This window comes from Syngnathus floridae, chromosome 17 (assembly GCF_059516105.1).
Source record: "Syngnathus floridae isolate MCC-2025c chromosome 17, RoL_Sflo_1.0, whole genome shotgun sequence".
Classification (NCBI taxonomy): domain Eukaryota; kingdom Metazoa; phylum Chordata; class Actinopteri; order Syngnathiformes; family Syngnathidae; genus Syngnathus; species Syngnathus floridae.
The window spans coordinates 990,679-1,013,190 of record NC_142429.1 but is presented as its reverse complement, the minus strand read 5'-3'; the positions used below and the strand labels follow the sequence as shown (position 1 = coordinate 1,013,190).

Here is a 22,512-nt window from a genome sequence, read left to right as displayed (position 1 = left end):
CTTAATCCGACTTTGCATTCGGAGTCAGTAGCCCCGTATACAACGTAGCTAGTCAATATTAGCCAAACCGGAAGTTTCACACTCCCCATTGCGTCATGGCAACCCTCCGTCAACCATTCTGCAAATCAAAGTATCCGTTAGAACAAACCAGATTAAAATCACGTCTAGAGTTGAAAAACCTTTCCATACCACTTAATAGTGTTTTCCAACGTATTCATTTCTGAATTTAAAGGGTATCATTAATCCCCTAATATTTGCGTCTAGCCGAGCCCTATTCGTACCACCGCGATTTAGTGTGCCAAGGGCGCCCTCAAGCGTCCTATCACGTACTATGTTTTCCTTTTATGTGTTTGAAGAGAAATCCTTCTTTTTTTTATATTTTTTTCTTTTTCTTTTAAAGTTTGCTTAAAATCCAAAATATAATTCGATTATAGTTCCCCCCTTTTTTTGTTTTGCAATTTAATTAAATTTAATCGTAAATGTTTAGATTTGGTAGGATTAAAATTCATTCTGGAATCTCACTGCATTTAGGATCAAAATAAGGTTCAGTTTAGACTAATTTTGTTGAAATTTGGTACAATTTCCTAATTAATTTAGAGTTAAGGGTTAGGGTCAGAGGTCAAGGGTAGAATTAGGGTTTGGGTTAGGTTTCCTTTCTGAATCTGAATTTATGTAAGTTTTGTGAATTGATTAAGTGTTAGGATTTAATGTTAGAGTAGAGTCCAAATAAGAATGAAGATTAGAATTTGGTGTCCGAGTTGGGCACTTTATCTATGTTGTCAGGAAAACCAGCCAACCAGAGTTAGACTCTTTGACTAAATGGAAAGTGTCAGGAGCCCCCGGATGTGACGTACAATGTCATACCTCTGTCAGGGCTAAGTTCCTCATTCACCTTCAGTCCCGGTCCAAACTCCTTTCAGCCGTCTCCCAACACATAAACCTCCCCCACAAGAACTTAAACCCAGGAACAATTATGATATTTTCCCTAATTTCTATATATCGTTTTGGGAGGGCATTCCCTTTAAATTTTCTTAAACGTGTAAACTCTAACCCTAGAATTTCCATTTTAACCCAGATATTCAAGTGTTTTCCGTTTCCGTTGTTGTTAAATTGAGTCCCAGTGGATATTTAGTTTTCAGCCGCTTGACCCATCTCATTTCCGCGTTTTCCCTATCCCTTTGTGTCCAGCCCGCACAGTTTTCCAAAATCCGTATTCTCAAGTTACGTAATCCGTGCAGGCGGAAATGGCGTACTACATGAGTGTTACGCTTCTGGTTATGTGTGATGCTATAGCGGTGCGAATGCAGTCTGCTTCTGACATCATTTCGAGTCTGTCCCACATACATAACTCCACACAACCGACAGCTCATACAGTAGACCGCATTCCGCGTAGACAAGGCCTTACCCGTCTGTGTGAAGAAATGTTCTTTCTTCTGAGAGTCTGTTATCACTCCTATTGATCTCCTGGCTGCACGAGAGGACCCACTTTTCATTTTAGTGCTAACCAACAAATCTTTTAAATTTGGATTCCTTTTGAAGGCTGAAACCACCTTATGTTTCGCCTTCAGGTCAGTCAGCGCCGACGCTTCCAAATTCTGTTTAATTTTTCTGTGAACATTGACTGTGTAAGAGTTGTAAGTCGAAATTAGAGGAAGTACCATCTTTTTAACCCCCTGAGTGTCCCCTCTTCTTCCTTTTTTCCTTGTCTGTAGCTTAATCGTGCGAAGAAATGACCGAGAATAACCTCGTTGTTGTAATGACCTGAACAAGACTTTGGTCGCTTCTTCCCTATCTTCTGTGCGAGTGCAAATCCTCCCGAATCTCAAGAGTTGTGAATAAACCAAACCCCCAAACGTGTGTCTAGGGTGAAAACTCTTTTTGTGTAGTAGCGCATGAGTATCTGTGGATTTAAAAAATACTCTGACATCAAGTACCCCTGTTGTATGAAATTCCGGTCCCTTATATGTAGTTGTGTCAAGAAAATTTATTTCCCTCTCGCTAATCTGTGCCGTCAGCTTAATTGAAGGGTGGTGGCCATTTACGGTTTTAAGAAACACGTCAAATTCTTCCCTAGAATCTCCCCAAATTCCCCAAATATCATCTAAGAACCTCAGGTAAGCTATAGGTTTCTTAGAGCACTGTGTCAAGGCGTTCTCCTCCCATTCAGCCATATAGATATTGGCATAGGCTGGAGAGAAACGTTTCCCCATTGCTGTCCCCTTGACCTGTAAAAAATACTCATTGTCAAATTGAAAATCATTCTTAGTCAGATTGAGTTCCAGCAATGCCAAAATGTGTTCATCCGGGCGGCCCACAATCGGATTACGTGCCAAAACATTGCGTACCGCCTCTAAACCCTTAGCAGTTTCAATATTAGTATACAAGTTTTCAACATCCATGGAAAACAACCAACAGGTCTGTGGCAAGGTCAAGGTCCGTACTTTTGAAACAAAATCATTAGTATCTTTGATGTAACTCGGATGTAGAATTGACAAGGGATTCAAGTAATAATCTACTAGCTCAGCCGAGCCGTAGGATTCGCTACTACAATCTGATACGATGGGACGTCCTGGCGGCATTTCATAGGGCCAGGGCCACGATGCCGGGTCTTTATGAATCTTGGGTAGGAGATAAAAGTATCTCGGACGTGACGGGGACGCTCCTGTTAAATACAAGAATTGTTTTTTAGTAATGTGGTGCTCTTTTCTCATTTGATCTAATATTGTGTGGACTAACTTTTCTGTATCCGGATAAATCGGTTTTTGGATCGAATGGTAATACTCCGTATTGCGAAGTTGTCGATGAGCCTCTCTCACGTAATTTTTCCGGTCCATAATGACCACCGCTGACCCTTTATCTGCTGGCTTAATAATCAATTCCTCTGCCGAACTTAATTCGTCCAGGGCTCTTCTTTCGCCCTCTGTCAAATTTGGCATCTCTCTTGGGACTTCCACTTGTTTTAGGACCGCTCTGTCTTTGTGTATTAATACTTTCATCTCCCTAGGTACTTCATCATCCTTGGGCTCCCACATTGAAGCCGACTGGAATTTGGGTGGTGCTGCCGTCGTTGAAGTTCCAAAATAAGAGTCTAGTTTTAACCTTCTATGGTACTGTCGCACATGGGCCTTGGTGATCTTTCTCTGATCCGTCATCATGGTTGCGGTGGGGACGAATGTAAGCCCCTTCCCCAGAAGCTCCCTATGATCTTTCGTCAAACTAAAGGAGGTTGACAGGTTGACCACTGGATCAGTCAGGGTTATCTCCTTGAGTGGGGGGAGGCTTCTTGGCATAAAAAAGGTTTTCCACAAGGTCCACATTTCTTCAGCCGTGTCCGTTGTCCAATGGATGTTGTCCGGTCCTGTGGTAAACAGTCTTGATGGTAAGCGTTGAATCGAATGGCCCGTTTCCTCTATTATATCATTCAGTTCCCTAAGGTTGGCTTGGATCTCCAAAGGAAGTGATTGGGAATAATTAATTTTAGGAATGAATATTTTAGCATAAGGAAAAGTGGCCTTAGCTGCTCCCAGCAATCTGGCTATCTCCTTGGATATGAATATTGGGATGACCCTACCTCTATTGTTAAGGCCAAAGGATAAAATGACCCCTAGCACGTTGGGAGAGGTCGCAGTTCTGTTTCTGAGTAGGTGAATCCCATGGCTGATTTTAGCTCCCGGATAACAGTCCACTTGTACTTCACGGTCTTCGATTTTCGGCAATTTGGCTAAGTTTGAATCACCTACAATCAACCATCTTCTCTGGGGAAACAAAAACCAATTTGCCCTCTTATTCCCTTCATGTTCGTGTCTGGTGTACATCGATTGTGGTTCGGTTTGTGTGTCACGTGACTGGAAGGATGTTGTTTCCAGTAATTTCGGTCGTGGTGTCTCACTTCTCCTACTTGGTGTTTCTGACGCGTTAGGACCAGTAGGTTCCTGGTATTTCCTCATTATTCCCTCAATGCGCTTCATTAGAGTCTCTGTCGTCGGTTCGTGGAAAGCTGTCGAGTTCTCCTCTTGAGTCGGTGAAGGTAAGTCCTCCATCTGCTCGTCAAGGTAAGTCGTTTGGGGCGCCCTCCCTTCCTCCATGTGTTGGGCATCCCTCTGTTCCCCTGAGTGGTGGGTGAGCTTCCTACTCCTCTTTTTCTTTTTCTTCATCTTCTTAACTTCACCTTGTTGAGTGTGGTGGGTGAGTGTCTTACTTCTCTTTCTCTTTTTCTTAATCTTCTTAATCTTCTTAACTTCACCTTGTTGAGTGTCTTTTTTTAGGTAACTTGGTTCAACTGCGGAGCTGGACTTCTCAGGTGCCCTCTTCCTGGGCCTCCTTACCCGGCGTCTCATCCGCCTCCTCCCAGGCAGCAATGGGAGAGGTCCTGTCATTCCCAGCGATTCCAGCACTTTCACTGTTGCTGACCCCACTTGCGGGTTGACCACCCGGTAGCGTCTGAGGACCCAACGTTGGGCAACTTGCCACGCTCTTGATCCATCCACCAAAGGAAGGGAGCCTATTCTCTTTCTCAGGGATTGCTCCCCTTGTTCATAGTGCTCCTGTAAAATCTGAGAAGCGGACTCACCCCAGGTACGTGCAATATCGGTCAAACGCTTGGCTGTGTCCGGCTTAGGTTGACTGGGGGTCACTGCTTTCTCAAGTCGGTCCTGTAGACGACTCAGGTGTTGAGTTGTAGTTGTTGTACCTCTCTGTTCACACCGATTCCATGTGTTCCACTGAAACTTGTAGAGGCTAAAGATGGCTCTAACCAGGCTCCCAAACTCGTCTCTCTGCGTCATTTTTATCCTAGCCAATAACAAGAAAGTGAGAATTAGAGAAATCTAAAAGAGAGGGACCATGGATAGGCACTGGGAAATGGAACCATTTCAACCAAAACCCTGGGGTTTCTGACCCCACACATGGTCCTCTCCCTCTCCGACCCTTGACAGAAGGGGAGGAGGGACGGGAGGGAGAAGCTGTTTACCAAGAAAGTAAGAGTTAGAGAAAATTTAAGAAAAGAGAGATACCACGGAAAGGCAATGGGAAATGCGAGCATCTCAACCAAAGCCCGCAAAGCATGCGACCCGATAATTTGGCTTAAGGTAATACTGAGATGTCCGAAGGGCACTGGCTGGTTAGGTATTTTGAGTTTTACTCGCTAAACCTTCCCCAAAGGGTCCGCCGACCCTGTCGGTTAGATAGAAGGCAACGGAAGGCACGGGCCTACGCATGTCTCACCAGTAAACCTCGCCGTACCAGGTCACATAAAATCTGGATTGGGTACGAAGGACGGCGAAGTGAGACTGCACCTCTGCCAGAACCTCCCCCGAGTAGCTGAGGTGCCACCCAGGTCTTCGGCCAGCAAGATGGAAAAAATGAGAGAAGAAGAAAAAAATGAGAGAAGAAAAAAAAGCAACCTAAAGTCCTACCCTTGGATTACATTATGTCTATTCACTTTGAATCATTGTTTACCTCATATCTTGTTTTTATATTTAACCAACCGCTTTCTTAGAAGTTAGGGGTTAGGGTCCGCTAAAGAGTTCCTCCCCCGAAGGAGAGGAGCAAAGGCACAGTCCTCCTATCCTTACCTGCCACCCATAACCGGCTCCAAAGTATCCTACCCATTGCGGACACGCCAGCCATGTTGGCCCGGACGACGTTGGGGTTGAGAAAGATATTTCTTTTACCTTGAACTTGTGTTTGTGCTTATTGTATGTTTGATTTTGACTGTACTTACCCGATCTGGTCACCTCTGAGGAAAAAAAACCTAATTTAAAGTCCTACCCTTGGATTACCTTTGTCTATTCCCTTTGAACTATTTTTGAACTAATATTTCGTTTTTATATTCAACCAACCATTTTCTTTAGAGGTTAGGGTTAGGGGTTAGGGTTAGGGTTAGGGGTTAGGGTTAGGGTTAGGGGTTAGGGTTAGGGTTAGGGTTAGGGTTAAGAAGGGAGTTCCTCCCCCGAAGGAGAGGAGCAAAGGCACGGTCCTACCATCCACGCCCACGTCCCACAACCAGCCCCAGAGCACACTGTACGTCGTGGCTGCGCCAGCCATGCTGGTCAGGCCTAATTGGGCTTAATAAACATGTACTTGCTTTGTAGTTGTTGTTTGTTTTTGTGTTTGTACTTTGCCTATCCGGTCGCCTTTGTTATATATGTAATAAATGAGTCTCGACTTGGCATGATCAAAGTCAAAGTCAAAGTCAAAGTCAGCTTTATTGTCAATTTCTCCACATGCCAAAGACACACAAAGAAACCGAAATTTCGTTCCCCCCTATCCCACGGTGACAAGACATGGCTCACAACAGACAAACAGTAAACAAGTATAACAAAAGCGTGCTGAATAAATAATGAATAAATAACACAACAATAAATAAATAAATAATTAATTAAGAGGAGCGTAAAAACGCGTACAGCAGACATTCCCGAAAATAGGGCAACAGTGCCGCGCGCTACGCAGAAGGGGGTAGCGAATTCAGGGCCCTAACAGCCTGGAGAAAGAAGCTGTTGGCGAGTCTGGTGGTGCGGGAGCGCAGGCTCCTGTACCTCTTCCCAGAGGGCAGAAGGTCAAACAAGGAGTGAGCCGGGTGACTCACATCTCTGGCAATCGAGGTTGCCTTGCGGGCGAGATGGGAGGTGTAAATGTCCTTCAGGGAGGGAAGCGAAGCACCAATAATCTTACCAGCCGTATTCACTATGCGCTATGATAGATTGACAGCTGCATTTGCGGTCAAATTAGTCGTACCTCGCACTTAATTCATCGACTCCCCTATCTGGGTGGAGCGAGAGCATCTTGCTCTGTGCGGCATCCATGCGCTCTCCTATCTGGGTAGAGCGTGGGTAAATTATAATTTTGCGTCTAATTGTTTTCCTATCGGCGCTAGTTTGCGCTCCCTTTTATTTCCTCCGTGTGGCCATTGACAACGTTTCGGCATCTTTTGTGCCTTCCTCAGGTCTGGCACACGGGAATTGCAGCTAAATTTAGTTTTATTGCATGTGGAGCTGTTTCCTCCTTCATGGCCGCATCGAGACTGAGTTTCCTGCTTTGAGCGGTCCTTATATAGTTTTATGTCAGCAATTTGCGTTTCGTTCCGGATAATTTCCCATCTACTTATTTTAGCTTATTAACTTGTTGTTTTCGCTCTTGTGCATTTTTGTTTCTTTTCTTGCAGGTACCGATTGGGCGTGAATATGTGATCTCGGCATAGGTAAGTATAACTGTGTTTCCTTTTTTCAGGTTTGTACCAGGTAAGTATTGTTTTTTGATATTGTAAATATTTACATCCAACCACTTTTTAGTTTATGTTCAATTTTGTGTTTATGTTTCCTTTTTTCAGGTTTGTATCAGGTAAGTATTGTTTTTTGATAGTGTAAATATTTACTTCCAACCACTTTTTAGTTTATATTCAATTTTGTGTTTGTGTTCAAATTTTTGACTTCTTAAGTTCCAATTTTTGACTTACAGGTTGAAATTTTTTTCATATTGGGAGTCAGGGAGGGATTTGGATTAGGGTTAGGGTTGGGGTTAGGGTTTGGGTTAGGGTTAGGGTTAGGGTTAGGGTTTGGGGTTAGGTTAGGGTTAGGGTTAGGGTAGGATCGGTTTAGGGGACAGCGCACAGACGCAGCAGAAGCTGAATGGAAACTGGAAACGTGGGGGGGCAGTGGAGGTGGCACAGGCGAGTTAGGATTAAGAAGGGAGTTCCTCCCCCGAAGGAGAGGAGCAAAGGCACGGTCCTACCATCCACGCCCACGTCCCACAACCAGCCCCAGAGCACACTGTACGTCGTGGCTGCGCCAGCCATGCTGGTCAGGCCTAATTGGGCTTAATAAACATGTACTTGCTTTGTAGTTGTTGTTTGTTTTTGTGTTTGTACTTTGCCTATCCGGTCGCCTTTGTTATATATGTAATAAATGAGTCTCGACTTGGCATGATAGATTGACAGCTGCATTTGCGGTCAAATTAGTCGTACCTCGCACTTAATTCATCGACTCCCCTATCTGGGTGGAGCGAGAGCATCTTGCTCTGTGCGGCATCCATGCGCTCTCCTATCTGGGTAGAGCGTGGGTAAATTATAATTTTGCGTCTAATTGTTTTCCTATCGGCGCTAGTTTGCGCTCCCTTTTATTTCCTCCGTGTGGCCATTGACAACGTTTCGGCATCTTTTGTGCCTTCCTCAGGTCTGGCACACGGGAATTGCAGCTAAATTTAGTTTTATTGCATGTGGAGCTGTTTCCTCCTTCATGGCCGCATCGAGACTGAGTTTCCTGCTTTGAGCGGTCCTTATATAGTTTTATGTCAGCAATTTGCGTTTCGTTCCGGATAATTTCCCATCTCCTTATTTTAGCTTATTAACTTGTTGTTTTCGCTCTTGTGCATTTTTGGTACAAACCTGAAAAAAGGAAACACAGTTATACTTACCTATGCCGAGATCACATATTCACGCCCAATCGGTACCTGCAAGAAAAGAAACAAAAATGCACAAGAGCGAAAACAACAACTTAATAAGCTAAAATAAGTAGATGGGAAATTATCCGGAACGAAACGCAAATTGCTGACATAAAACTATATAAGGACCGCTCAAAGCAGGAAACTCAGTCTCGATGCGGCCATGAAGGAGGAAACAGCTCCATATGCAATAAAACTAAATTTAGCTGCAATTCCCGTGTGCCAGACCTGAGGAAGGCACAAAAGATGCCGAAACTAACCCCAAACCCTAACCCCAACCCCAACCCTAACCCTAACCCAAACCCTAACCCTAACCCCAACCCTAACCCTAACCCTAATCCAAATCCCTCCCTGACTCCCAATATGAAAAAAATTTCAACCTGTAAGTCAAAAATTGGAAATTAAGAAGTCAAAAATTTGAACACAAACACAAAATTGAATATAAACTAAAAAGTGGTTGGAAGTAAATATTTACACTATCAAAAAACAATACTTACCTGATACAAACCTGAAAAAAGGAAACATAAACACAAAATTGAACATAAACTAAAAAGTGGTTGGATGTAAATATTTACAATATCAAAAAACAATACTTACCTGGTACAAACCTGAAAAAAGGAAACACAGTTATACTTACCTATGCCGAGATCACATATTCACGCCCAATTGGTACCTACAAGAAAAGAAACAAAAATGCACAAGAGCGAAAACAACAAGTTAATAAGCTAAAATAAGTAGATGGGAAATTATCCGGAACGAAACGCAAATTGCTGACATAAAACTATATAAGGACCGCTCAAAGCAGGAAACTCAGTCTCGATGCGGCCATGAAGGAGGAAACAGCTCCACATGCAATAAAACTAAATTTAGCTGCAATTCCCGTGTGCCAGACCTGAGGAAGGCACAAAAGATGCCGAAACGTTGTCAATGGCCACACGGAGGAAATAAAAGGGAGCGCAAACTAGCGCCGATAGGAAAACAATTAGACGCAAAATTATAATTTACCCACGCTCTACCCAGATAGGAGAGCGCATGGATGCCGCACAGAGCAAGATGCTCTCGCTCCACCCAGATAGGGGAGTCGATGAATTAAGTGCGAGGTACGACTAATTTGACCGCAAATGCAGCTGTCAATCTATCATGCCAAGTCGAGACTCATTTATTACATATATAACAAAGGCGACCGGATAGGCAAAGTACAAACACAAAAACAAACAACAACTACAAAGCAAGTACATGTTTATTAAGCCCAATTAGGCCTGACCAGCATGGCTGGCGCAGCCACGACGTACAGTGTGCTCTGGGGCTGGTTGTGGGACGTGGGCGTGGATGGTAGGACCGTGCCTTTGCTCCGCTCCTTCGGGGGAGGAACTCCCTTCTTAATCCTAACTCGCCTGTGCCACCTCCACTGCCCCCCCACGTTTCCAGTTTCCATTCAGCTTCTGCTGCGTCTGTGCGCTGTCCCCTAAACCGATCCTACCCTAACCCTAACCCTAACCTAACCCCAAACCCTAACCCTAACCCTAACCCTAACCCAAACCCTAACCCCAACCCTAACCCTAATCCAAATCCCTCCCTGACTCCCAATATGAAAAAAATTTCAACCTGTAAGTCAAAAATTGGAACTTAAGAAGTCAAAAATTTGAACACAAACACAAAATTGAATATAAACTAAAAAGTGGTTGGAAGTAAATATTTACACTATCAAAAAACAATACTTACCTGATACAAACCTGAAAAAAGGAAACATAAACACAAAATTGAACATAAACTAAAAAGTGGTTGGATGTAAATATTTACAATATCAAAAAACAATACTTACCTGGTACAAACCTGAAAAAAGGAAACACAGTTATACTTACCTATGCCGAGATCACATATTCACGCCCAATCGGTACCTGCAAGAAAAGAAACAAAAATGCACAAGAGCGAAAACAACAAGTTAATAAGCTAAAATAAGTAGATGGGAAATTATCCGGAACGAAACGCAAATTGCTGACATAAAACTATATAAGGACCGCTCAAAGCAGGAAACTCAGTCTCGATGCGGCCATGAAGGAGGAAACAGCTCCACATGCAATAAAACTAAATTTAGCTGCAATTCCCGTGTGCCAGACCTGAGGAAGGCACAAAAGATGCCGAAACGTTGTCAATGGCCACACGGAGGAAATAAAAGGGAGCGCAAACTAGCGCCGATAGGAAAACAATTAGACGCAAAATTATAATTTACCCACGCTCTACCCAGATAGGAGAGCGCATGGATGCCGCACAGAGCAAGATGCTCTCGCTCCACCCAGATAGGGGAGTCGATGAATTAAGTGCGAGGTACGACTAATTTGACCGCAAATGCAGCTGTCAATCTATCATAGCGCATAGTGAATACGGCTGGTAAGATTATTGGTGCTTCGCTTCCCTCCCTGAAGGACATTTACACCTCCCATCTCGCCCGCAAGGCAACCTCGATTGCCAGAGATGTGAGTCACCCGGCTCACTCCTTGTTTGACCTTCTGCCCTCTGGGAAGAGGTACAGGAGCCTGCGCTCCCGCACCACCAGACTCGCCAACAGCTTCTTTCTCCAGGCTGTTAGGGCCCTGAACTCGCTACCCCCTTCTGCGTAGCGTGCGGCACTGTTGCCCTATTTTCGGGAATGTCTGCTGTACGCGTTTTTACGCTCCTCTTAATTAATTATTTATTTATTTATTGTTGTGTTATTTATTCATTATTTATTCAGCACGCTTTTGTTATACTTGTTTACTGTTTGTCTGTTGTGAGCCATGTCTTGTCACCGTGGGATAGGGGGGAACGAAATTTCGGTTTCTTTGTGTGTCTTTGGCATGTGGAGAAATTGACAATAAAGCTGACTTTGACTTTGACTTTGACTTTGATCATGCCAAGTCGAGACTCATTTATTACATATATAACAAAGGCGACCGGATAGGCAAAGTACAAACACAAAAACAAACAACAACTACAAAGCAAGTACATGTTTATTAAGCCCAATTAGGCCTGACCAGCATGGCTGGCGCAGCCACGACGTACAGTGTGCTCTGGGGCTGGTTGTGGGACGTGGGCGTGGATGGTAGGACCGTGCCTTTGCTCCTCTCCTTCGGGGGAGGAACTCCCTTCTTAACCCTAACCCTAACCCTAACCCTAACCCTAACCCCTAACCCTAACCCTAACCCCTAACCCTAACCCTAACCCTAACCCCTAACCCTAACCTCTAAAGAAAATGGTTGGTTGAATATAAAAACGAAATATTAGTTCAAAAATAGTTCAAAGGGAATAGACAAAGGTAATCCAAGGGTAGGACTTTAAATTAGGTTTTTTTTCCTCAGAGGTGACCAGATCGGGTAAGTACAGTCAAAATCAAACATACAATAAGCACAAACACAAGTTCAAGGTAAAAGAAATATCTTTCTCAACCCCAACGTCGTCCGGGCCAACATGGCTGGCGTGTCCGCAATGGGTAGGATACTTTGGAGCCGGTTATGGGTGGCAGGTAAGGATAGGAGGACTGTGCCTTTGCTCCTCTCCTTCGGGGGAGGAACTCTTTAGCGGACCCTAACCCCTAACTTCTAAGAAAGCGGTTGGTTAAATATAAAAACAAGATATGAGGTAAACAATGATTCAAAGTGAATAGACATAATGTAATCCAAGGGTAGGACTTTAGGTTGCTTTTTTTTCTTCTCTCATTTTTTTCTTCTTCTCTCATTTTTTCCATCTTGCTGGCCGAAGACCTGGGTGGCACCTCAGCTACTCGGGGGAGGTTCTGGCAGAGGTGCAGTCTCACTTCGCCGTCCTTCGTACCCAATCCAGATTTTATGTGACCTGGTACGGCGAGGTTTACTGGTGAGACATGCGTAGGCCCGTGCCTTCCGTTGCCTTCTATCTAACCGACAGGGTCGGCGGACCCTTTGGGGAAGGTTTAGCGAGTAAAACTCAAAATACCTAACCAGCCAGTGCCCTTCGGACATCTCAGTATTACCTTAAGCCAAATTATCGGGTCGCATGCTTTGCGGGCTTTGGTTGAGATGCTCGCATTTCCCATTGCCTTTCCGTGGTATCTCTCTTTTCTTAAATTTTCTCTAACTCTTACTTTCTTGGTAAACAGCTTCTCCCTCCCGTCCCTCCTCCCCTTCTGTCAAGGGTCGGAGAGGGAGAGGACCATGTGTGGGGTCAGAAACCCCAGGGTTTTGGTTGAAATGGTTCCATTTCCCAGTGCCTATCCATGGTCCCTCTCTTTTAGATTTCTCTAATTCTCACTTTCTTGTTATTGGCTAGGATAAAAATGACGCAGAGAGACGAGTTTGGGAGCCTGGTTAGAGCCATCTTTAGCCTCTACAAGTTTCAGTGGAACACATGGAATCGGTGTGAACAGAGAGGTACAACAACTACAACTCAACACCTGAGTCGTCTACAGGACCGACTTGAGAAAGCAGTGACCCCCAGTCAACCTAAGCCGGACACAGCCAAGCGTTTGACCGATATTGCACGTACCTGGGGTGAGTCCGCTTCTCAGATTTTACAGGAGCACTATGAACAAGGGGAGCAATCCCTGAGAAAGAGAATAGGCTCCCTTCCTTTGGTGGATGGATCAAGAGCGTGGCAAGTTGCCCAACGTTGGGTCCTCAGACGCTACCGGGTGGTCAACCCGCAAGTGGGGTCAGCAACAGTGAAAGTGCTGGAATCGCTGGGAATGACAGGACCTCTCCCATTGCTGCCTGGGAGGAGGCGGATGAGACGCCGGGTAAGGAGGCCCAGGAAGAGGGCACCTGAGAAGTCCAGCTCCGCAGTTGAACCAAGTTACCTAAAAAAAGACACTCAACAAGGTGAAGTTAAGAAGATTAAGAAGATTAAGAAAAAGAGAAAGAGAAGTAAGACACTCACCCACCACACTCAACAAGGTGAAGTTAAGAAGATGAAGAAAAAGAAAAAGAGGAGTAGGAAGCTCACCCACCACTCAGGGGAACAGAGGGATGCCCAACACATGGAGGAAGGGAGGGCGCCCCAAACGACTTACCTTGACGAGCAGATGGAGGACTTACCTTCACCGACTCAAGAGGAGAACTCGACAGCTTTCCACGAACCGACGACAGAGACTCTAATGAAGCGCATTGAGGGAATAATGAGGAAATACCAGGAACCTACTGGTCCTAACGCGTCAGAAACACCAAGTAGGAGAAGTGAGACACCACGACCGAAATTACTGGAAACAACATCCTTCCAGTCACGTGACACACAAACCGAACCACAATCGATGTACACCAGACACGAACATGAAGGGAATAAGAGGGCAAATTGGTTTTTGTTTCCCCAGAGAAGATGGTTGATTGTAGGTGATTCAAACTTAGCCAAATTGCCGAAAATCGAAGACCGTGAAGTACAAGTGGACTGTTATCCGGGAGCTAAAATCAGCCATGGGATTCACCTACTCAGAAACAGAACTGCGACCTCTCCCAACGTGCTAGGGGTCATTTTATCCTTTGGCCTTAACAATAGAGGTAGGGTCATCCCAATATTCATATCCAAGGAGATAGCCAGATTGCTGGGAGCAGCTAAGGCCACTTTTCCTTATGCTAAAATATTCATTCCTAAAATTAATTATTCCCAATCACTTCCTTTGGAGATCCAAGCCAACCTTAGGGAACTGAATGATATAATAGAGGAAACGGGCCATTCGATTCAACGCTTACCATCAAGACTGTTTACCACAGGACCGGACAACATCCATTGGACAACGGACACGGCTGAAGAAATGTGGACCTTGTGGAAAACCTTTTTTATGCCAAGAAGCCTCCCCCCACTCAAGGAGATAACCCTGACTGATCCAGTGGTCAACCTGTCAACCTCCTTTAGTTTGACGAAAGATCATAGGGAGCTTCTGGGGAAGGGGCTTACATTCGTCCCCACCGCAACCATGATGACGGATCAGAGAAAGATCACCAAGGCCCATGTGCGACAGTACCATAGAAGGTTAAAACTAGACTCTTATTTTGGAACTTCAACGACGGCAGCACCACCCAAATTCCAGTCGGCTTCAATGTGGGAGCCCAAGGATGATGAAGTACCTAGGGAGATGAAAGTATTAATACACAAAGACAGAGCGGTCCTAAAACAAGTGGAAGTCCCAAGAGAGATGCCAAATTTGACAGAGGGCGAAAGAAGAGCCCTGGACGAATTAAGTTCGGCAGAGGAATTGATTATTAAGCCAGCAGATAAAGGGTCAGCGGTGGTCATTATGGACCGGAAAAATTACGTGAGAGAGGCTCATCGACAACTTCGCAATACGGAGTATTACCATTCGATCCAAAAACCGATTTATCCGGATACAGAAAAGTTAGTCCACACAATATTAGATCAAATGAGAAAAGAGCACCACATTACTAAAAAACAATTCTTGTATTTAACAGGAGCGTCCCCGTCACGTCCGAGATACTTTTATCTCCTACCCAAGATTCATAAAGACCCGGCATCGTGGCCCTGGCCCTATGAAATGCCGCCAGGACGTCCCATCGTATCAGATTGTAGTAGCGAATCCTACGGCTCGGCTGAGCTAGTAGATTATTACTTGAATCCCTTGTCAATTCTACATCCGAGTTACATCAAAGATACTAATGATTTTGTTTCAAAAGTACGGACCTTGACCTTGCCACAGACCTGTTGGTTGTTTTCCATGGATGTTGAAAACTTGTATACTAATATTGAAACTGCTAAGGGTTTAGAGGCGGTACGCAATGTTTTGGCACGTAATCCGATTGTGGGCCGCCCGGATGAACACATTTTGGCATTGCTGGAACTCAATCTGACTAAGAATGATTTTCAATTTGACAATGAGTATTTTTTACAGGTCAAGGGGACAGCAATGGGGAAACGTTTCTCTCCAGCCTATGCCAATATCTATATGGCTGAATGGGAGGAGAACGCCTTGACACAGTGCTCTAAGAAACCTATAGCTTACCTGAGGTTCTTAGATGATATTTGGGGAATTTGGGGAGATTCTAGGGAAGAATTTGACGTGTTTCTTAAAACCGTAAATGGCCACCACCCTTCAATTAAGCTGACGGCACAGATTAGCGAGAGGGAAATAAATTTTCTTGACACAACTACATATAAGGGACCGGAATTTCATACAACAGGGGTACTTGATGTCAGAGTATTTTTTAAATCCACAGATACTCATGCGCTACTACACAAAAAGAGTTTTCACCCTAGACACACGTTTGGGGGTTTGGTTTATTCACAACTCTTGAGATTCGGGAGGATTTGCACTCGCACAGAAGATAGGGAAGAAGCGACCAAAGTCTTGTTCAGGTCATTACAACAACGAGGTTATTCTCGGTCATTTCTTCGCACGATTAAGCTACAGACAAGGAAAAAAGGAAGAAGAGGGGACACTCAGGGGGTTAAAAAGATGGTACTTCCTCTAATTTCGACTTACAACTCTTACACAGTCAATGTTCACAGAAAAATTAAACAGAATTTGGAAGCGTCGGCGCTGACTGACCTGAAGGCGAAACATAAGGTGGTTTCAGCCTTCAAAAGGAATCCAAATTTAAAAGATTTGTTGGTTAGCACTAAAATGAAAAGTGGGTCCTCTCGTGCAGCCAGGAGATCAATAGGAGTGATAACAGACTCTCAGAAGAAAGAACATTTCTTCACACAGACGGGTAAGGCCTTGTCTACGCGGAATGCGGTCTACTGTATGAGCTGTCGGTTGTGTGGAGTTATGTATGTGGGACAGACTCGAAATGATGTCAGAAGCAGACTGCATTCGCACCGCTATAGCATCACACATAACCAGAAGCGTAACACTCATGTAGTACGCCATTTCCGCCTGCACGGATTACGTAACTTGAGAATACGGATTTTGGAAAACTGTGCGGGCTGGACACAAAGGGATAGGGAAAACGCGGAAATGAGATGGGTCAAGCGGCTGAAAACTAAATATCCACTGGGACTCAATTTAACAACAACGGAAACGGAAAACACTTGAATATCTGGGTTAAAATGGAAATTCTAGGGTTAGAGTTTACACGTTTAAGAAAATTTAAAGGGAATGCCCTCCCAAAACGATATATAGAAATTAGGGAAAATATCATAATTGTTCCTGGGTTTAAGTTCTTGTGGGGGAGGTTTATGTGTTGGGAGACGGCTGAAAGGAGTTTGGACCGGGACTGAAGGTGAATGAGGAACTTAGCCCTGACAGAGGTATGACATTGTACGTCACATCCGGGGGCTCCTGACACTTTCCATTTAGTCAAAGAGTCTAACTCTGGTTGGCTGGTTTTCCTGACAACATAGATAAAGTGCCCAACTCGGACACCAAATTCTAATCTTCATTCTTATTTGGACTCTACTCTAACATTAAATCCTAACACTTAATCAATTCACAAAACTTACATAAATTCAGATTCAGAAAGGAAACCTAACCCAAACCCTAATTCTACCCTTGACCTCTGACCCTAACCCTTAACTCTAAATTAATTAGGAAATTGTACCAAATTTCAACAAAATTAGTCTAAACTGAACCTTATTTTGATCCTAAATGCAGTGAGATTCCAGAATGAATTTTAATCCTACCAAATCTAAACATTTACGATTAAATTTAATTAAATTGCAAAACAAAAAAAAGGGGGAACTATAATCGAATTATATTTTGGATTTTAAGCAAACTTTAAAAGAAAAAGAAAAAAATATAAAAAAAAGAAGGATTTCTCTTCAAACACATAAAAGGAAAACATAGTACGTGATGGGACGCTTGAGGGCGCCCTTGGCACACTAAATCGCGGTGGTACGAATAGGGCTCGGCTAGACGCAAATATTAGGGGATTAATGATACCCTTTAAATTCAGAAATGAATACGTTGGAAAACACTATTAAGTGGTATGGAAAGGTTTTTCAACTCTAGACGTGATTTTAATCTGGTTTGTTCTAACGGATACTTTGATTTGCAGAATGGTTGACGGAGGGTTGCCATGACGCAATGGGGAGTGTGAAACTTCCGGTTTGGCTAATATTGACTAGCTACGTTGTATACGGGGCTACTGACTCCGAATGCAAAGTCGGATTAAGGTGAGTGAGTGTGTTTTTTTACGGACGGAGGGGACCGGGTGGTGCAAGTAAACAATACTGATCTAAATGGATTTTATTATGGTGATTGCGAGGGGCAAGTTTAATAATAATATTGTATTAAGGGGGCCGCCATGACTTTTCGCAAAGGCTTATGGGTACTTCGGGGTTGCTAATGCTTGTTAGCTGCAGTACGCGCAGGACGATATCGCCCCAAATAGGTAACTATTTCAATGATCGCTATTAAATTGGTGGATCAATGGGACCGGGTATAAATAAAGGAACGGTGGCAAGCGGTGGAATTACAATTTATTTAATTCTTATGAATTATGGAACGGCTTCGGTACTATTAGTGGCTAGGGGAGACGCCATTGGGCTTTGCTGGGGCTTATGGGTACTTCCGCATCGCTAATGCTCATAACATTAGCCACGATACGCTTATAGTGATTTCGTTACGAATATACGATCGTATTCTACGAATTAATGGAATCGGGTAACACACTTTAATGATACCAGGGGGTGGAGGAGAATTTTATTCCATGTGAATTATTTATTTGGACGAGGGGAGGTTTGGGAAAATAGGGGGATTAGAAAAAAAGAGCCGGCAGAGTAATTGACAGGAGCGTACGAGTACTTCCGGGGGGCGGGACCTAGGGGGATCGCGATTTACGTAGATGAATGTATTTCTAAATATATAATTTGATTTAGATGATGAATTCAATTTACACTTAAATGTTTCACGACTAACTTAATTAAATGGTACCAATAGGATTTACCGAATGTCTTAGTGCTTATCAGTTAGATGTGGGAACGTGATTGGATGACGAGAGCCGTCAGTTGCTTCGCTGAGGCTCGTGGGAGAGAAAAGAAAAGAGAAAGGAAGGGTTGGCTTTCGGCGGTGGCGCTGTGACTCAGGAGAGTGGCACTGGGGAAGTCCTTCTTTCCAGGTACTGTGGAAGATTCTTCCGATTCTTTTTGAGAAAAACAGGTGAACCCTTTTTAATCGCTAAAGCTAAATTATACGGTACTACGCTATGCTAGCCTTTATTGGCATAGGATATGTGAGAGTATGCTAAGCTAAAAGAGAACGAAAAGAGAAAATATTAAATTGCCGGATGAATGGGACCGGATATCAATAAAGGAAACACAGCTAACGCTCATAACATTAGCTACGATACGTTTACGGGGATTTTGTTACGAATATACGATCGTAGTAATGTTATAAATTAATTCTACGAATGAAGGGGATCGGATTACACACTTTAATAATACCAGGGGATTTAGGAAAATTTTATTGCATATTGATCGTTTATTTGGGCGTTGTGAGGTTTTGTAAGATAGGGTGATTACGGAAAAAAGAGCCGCCAGAGTGATTGACAGGAGTTTACGAGTGTTTCCGGGGGGCGGGACTTAGGGGGATGGCAATTTAGTTAGAGGAATGTATTTCTAAATATATGATTCGATTTAGAGGATGAATTCAATTTACATTTAAATGTTTCATGACTAACCCAATTAAACGGTACCAATAGGGTTTACCGAATGTTTTAGGGCTTGTCTGATAGAGGTGGGAACGTGATGGGATGACGAGAGCCGTCAGTTAATTCGCTGAGGCTCGTGGGGGGATGGCGTTCGGCGGTAGCGCTGTGACTCAGGAGTGGGGTACTGGGGAAGACCTTCTTTCCAGGTAAGGTGGAAGATTCTTCCGATTCTTTTTAATTGCTAAAGCTACGTTATGCGGTACTACGCTATGCTGGAATTTATTGGTATAGGATGTGCGGGAGTATGCTAAGCTAAAAGAGAACGAAAAGAGAAAATATTAAATTGCCGGATGAATGGGACCGGATATCAATAAAGGAAACACAGCTAACGCTCAAAACATTAGCTACGATACGCTTACGGGGATTTGGTTACGAATATACGATCGTATTAATGTTATAAATTACTTTTACGAATGAAGGGAATCGGGTTATACACTTTAATAATACCAGGGGTTTTAGGAGAATTTTGTTTCATATTGATCGTTGATTGGGGCGATGGGAGGGTTTGGAAGATAGGGGGTTTACAGAAAAAACAGCCGCTAGAGTGATTGACAGGAGTTTGAGTGTTTCCGGGGGGCGGGACTTAGGGGAATCGCGATTTATGTAGATGAATGTATTCCTGAATATGTGATTGGATTTAGATTGTGAATTCAATTTACATTTAAATGTTGCACGACTAACCCAATTAAACAGTACCAATAGGGTTTGCCGATATATTTTTTTAGTGCTTATCAGTTAGATGTGGGAACGTGATTTTATGACGAGAGCTGTCAGTTGCTTCGCTGAGGCTCTTGGGAGGAGGTGCTCGGCGGTAAGACTGTGACTCGGGGGAGGGGCATTGGGGAAGAATTTGGCTTCCGGTTAATATGGAAGATTCTTCCGATTCTTTGAGAGTAACAGGTGAAACTTGTTTAATCGTCAAGACTAGGCTATGCTGGACTACGCTATGCTAGACTTTATTGAGATAAGATATGCGGGAGCGGGCGAAGCAAAACTATACCAGGTTAGCCCTAAACTATGTTTTACCAGACTTGGGGCATGCCATACAAAGGAATACAAAGGTTTTGTACATATGTTTAACGGTTGAACAAATCAGCACAACAAAAGGACTAACAGACTGACCAATTGATTTATGCTGTCTGCGGTAAAGCTGGACAGTTGACTAGACAATTACTGAGATTTCGATTGAGGATGTAGACACACTCCGGGGCTTGATCGACCCCGGCGGGGCCTCCCTTGGGCGAGGGTGTCTGGTGATAATGGCCGAAACACTCTGTGACCCCAAGGTCCACTACTGATGACGTGTCTACAAAATTATGACGTTCAAATTACCCAGGACAATAAGGACGACTTAATGGGACCCCTTTTGAAGAAAGTGGTTGGTTGAGTATAGAAACAAGATATTGGGTCAAGAATGCTGCAAGGTTGGTAGACGTGATGTGGTCCAGGGGTGGGACTTTCTTCTCTCGTGTCTCGCTGTTTTTTTGTCTTGCTGGCTGGAGTCCCCGGGGGGGGGGCGCCTCGGCTGCTCCGGGGGGGGTTCTGGTTGAGGTGCGGTCTCGCTTCGCTGTCCTTCGTTCCGGAGTTTGTGCGACTCCGGTGCGGCGGGGTTTGTTGAGGGGGACACGCGTCGGCCTGTGCCCTCCGCGGCCTTCTGTCTGGCCGGCTGGGTCGGCGGACCCTTTGGGGAATGTGTAGCGAGTAAACCTTATAGACCTAGTCCTAACCCCTAATCCCTAAACCTAACCCCTAATCCCTAAACCTAACCCTTAATCCCTAGATCTAACCCCTGATCCCTAAACCTAATCCCTAAACCTAACCCTAAACCTAACCCCTAATCCCTAAAAAGAGGAAACTAACCCCTAATCCCTAAACCTAACTCCTAATCCCTAAACCTAACCCCTAACCCCTAATCCCTAACCTTAACCTCTAAAGAAAATGGTTGGTTGAATATAAAAACGAAATATTAGTTCAAAAATAGTTCAAAGGGAATAGACAAAGGTAATCCAAGGGTAGGACTTTAAATTAGGTTTTTTTTCCTCAGAGGTGACCAGATCGGGTAAGTACAGTCAAAATCAAACATACAATAAGCACAAACACAAGTTCAAGGTAAAAGAAATATCTTTCTCAACCCCAACGTCGTCCGGGCCAACATGGCTGGCGTGTCCGCAATGGGTAGGATACTTTGGAGCCGGTTATGGGTGGCAGGTAAGGATAGGAGGACTGTGCCTTTGCTCCTCTCCTTCGGGGGAGGAACTCTTTAGCGGACCCTAACCCCTAACTTCTAAGAAAGCGGTTGGTTGAATATAAAGACAAGATATGAGGTAAACAATGATTCAAAGTGAATAGACATAATGTAATCCAAGGGTAGGACTTTAGGTTGCTTTTTTTTCTTCTCTCATTTTTTTCTTCTTCTCTCATTTTTTCCATCTTGCTGGCCGAAGACCTGCGTGGCGCCTCAGCTACTCGGGGGAGGTTCTGGCAGAAGTGCAGTCTCACTTCGCCGTCCTTCGTACCCAATCCAGATTTTATGTGACCTGGTACGGCGAGGTTTACTGGTGAGACATGCGTAGGCCCGTGCCTTCCGTTGCCTTCTATCTAACCGACAGGGTCGGCGGACCCTTTGGGGAAGGTTTAGCGAGTAAAACTCAAAATACCTAACCCTAACCCTAACCCTAACCGTGCCCCCTTCCCAACCAATCGGATTTGCTATACGCGAAAACGACGCCAATGGAAAGAGCTTCCGCCCAAATTTAAATCCGTGGGCGTGGCTCGCAGCAGGAAGTAGGAAAATGGCGGCGATGTTGACAAAGACACAGGGGATGGTAACATACGACTAACAAGAGAAATATTTTTATTTTCTGCTTGCAACTGGACCGTCCAGAGCGTACACGGTAAGTACAACTCATCGTTTTTAAAAAGAAGTACTTTTGTTGCCCTGAAAAGCGAGTGAGCGTGGCGTTTGTGGGGGACGTCGAATTTCGACGATTCTTTCTGGTCAACGGTTGTAAATGATTGTGTTGATTAAAAAAGAAAACTTGATGTAACTCTACTTTTAACTGCCGTTTCAGATAGATTTGGAATTGCATCACATCCAATTTTGCCTAGAGCGTACACGGTAAGTAACACTCGTTGTGTTTAAGGAGATTTACGTTTGTAATAGCAGAAGTGTAGCCGCGTTGCGTTGTACGTGTGAATGTTGGTCCAGGCGAAATGTTAATGTTTAATTTCATTCCTTTAGGTTCCACGGTGTTTGTTGGCTGCAAGTTTTCCACTGCAAGAAGAGGCTCATATCATTGACCAGGAGCGAGCTACAATGGTGAGTAGCCATAACATTTATGTTAAACACTTCCTATTTCATGTCTAACAGTACTTGATTTAACAAATAACCATAAATAAATACAGTGTGGGCACTGAAGTTAACATATGTGATTATACTGCCTAATCTGTCACCGAGTAGATTGTTGCA

General features: G+C 44.0%; 2 protein-coding genes across 13 annotated transcripts in view; one reads left to right on the top strand and one right to left on the bottom strand.

Moving 5' to 3' along the window:
- LOC148383113 (janus kinase and microtubule-interacting protein 3-like) overlaps positions 1-5,885 on the bottom strand; it is a 29,364-nt gene extending 23,479 nt beyond the window's left edge. For 9 of the 12 annotated variants that reach the window (XM_088358724.1, XM_088358722.1, XM_088358729.1 and 6 more), the window contains exons 1-2: positions 2,737-3,256; positions 1-2,662 (exon numbers count right to left, since the gene is read on the bottom strand). In XM_088358724.1, coding sequence (XP_088214850.1) covers positions 1,080-2,579 — 1,500 coding nt within the window. In that variant the 5' untranslated portion in view covers positions 2,580-2,662; positions 2,737-3,256 and the 3' untranslated portion in view covers positions 1-1,079. Of the gene's footprint in view, positions 2,663-2,736 lie in introns of all 12 variants that reach the window. The other 3 variants (XM_088358723.1, XM_088358733.1, XM_088358727.1) reach the window with 2 other exon arrangements.
- A 5,570-nt stretch (positions 5,886-11,455) lies between these two features.
- Positions 11,456-22,038, top strand: LOC148383112 (uncharacterized). Its single transcript, XM_088358741.1, has 2 exons — positions 11,456-14,772; positions 14,847-22,038. The coding sequence occupies exon 2, from the start codon at positions 14,930-14,932 to the stop codon at positions 16,427-16,429; it is 1,500 nt and encodes a 499-aa protein (XP_088214867.1). The 5' UTR covers positions 11,456-14,772; positions 14,847-14,929; the 3' UTR covers positions 16,430-22,038.
- The last annotated feature ends 474 nt before the right edge of the window (positions 22,039-22,512 follow it).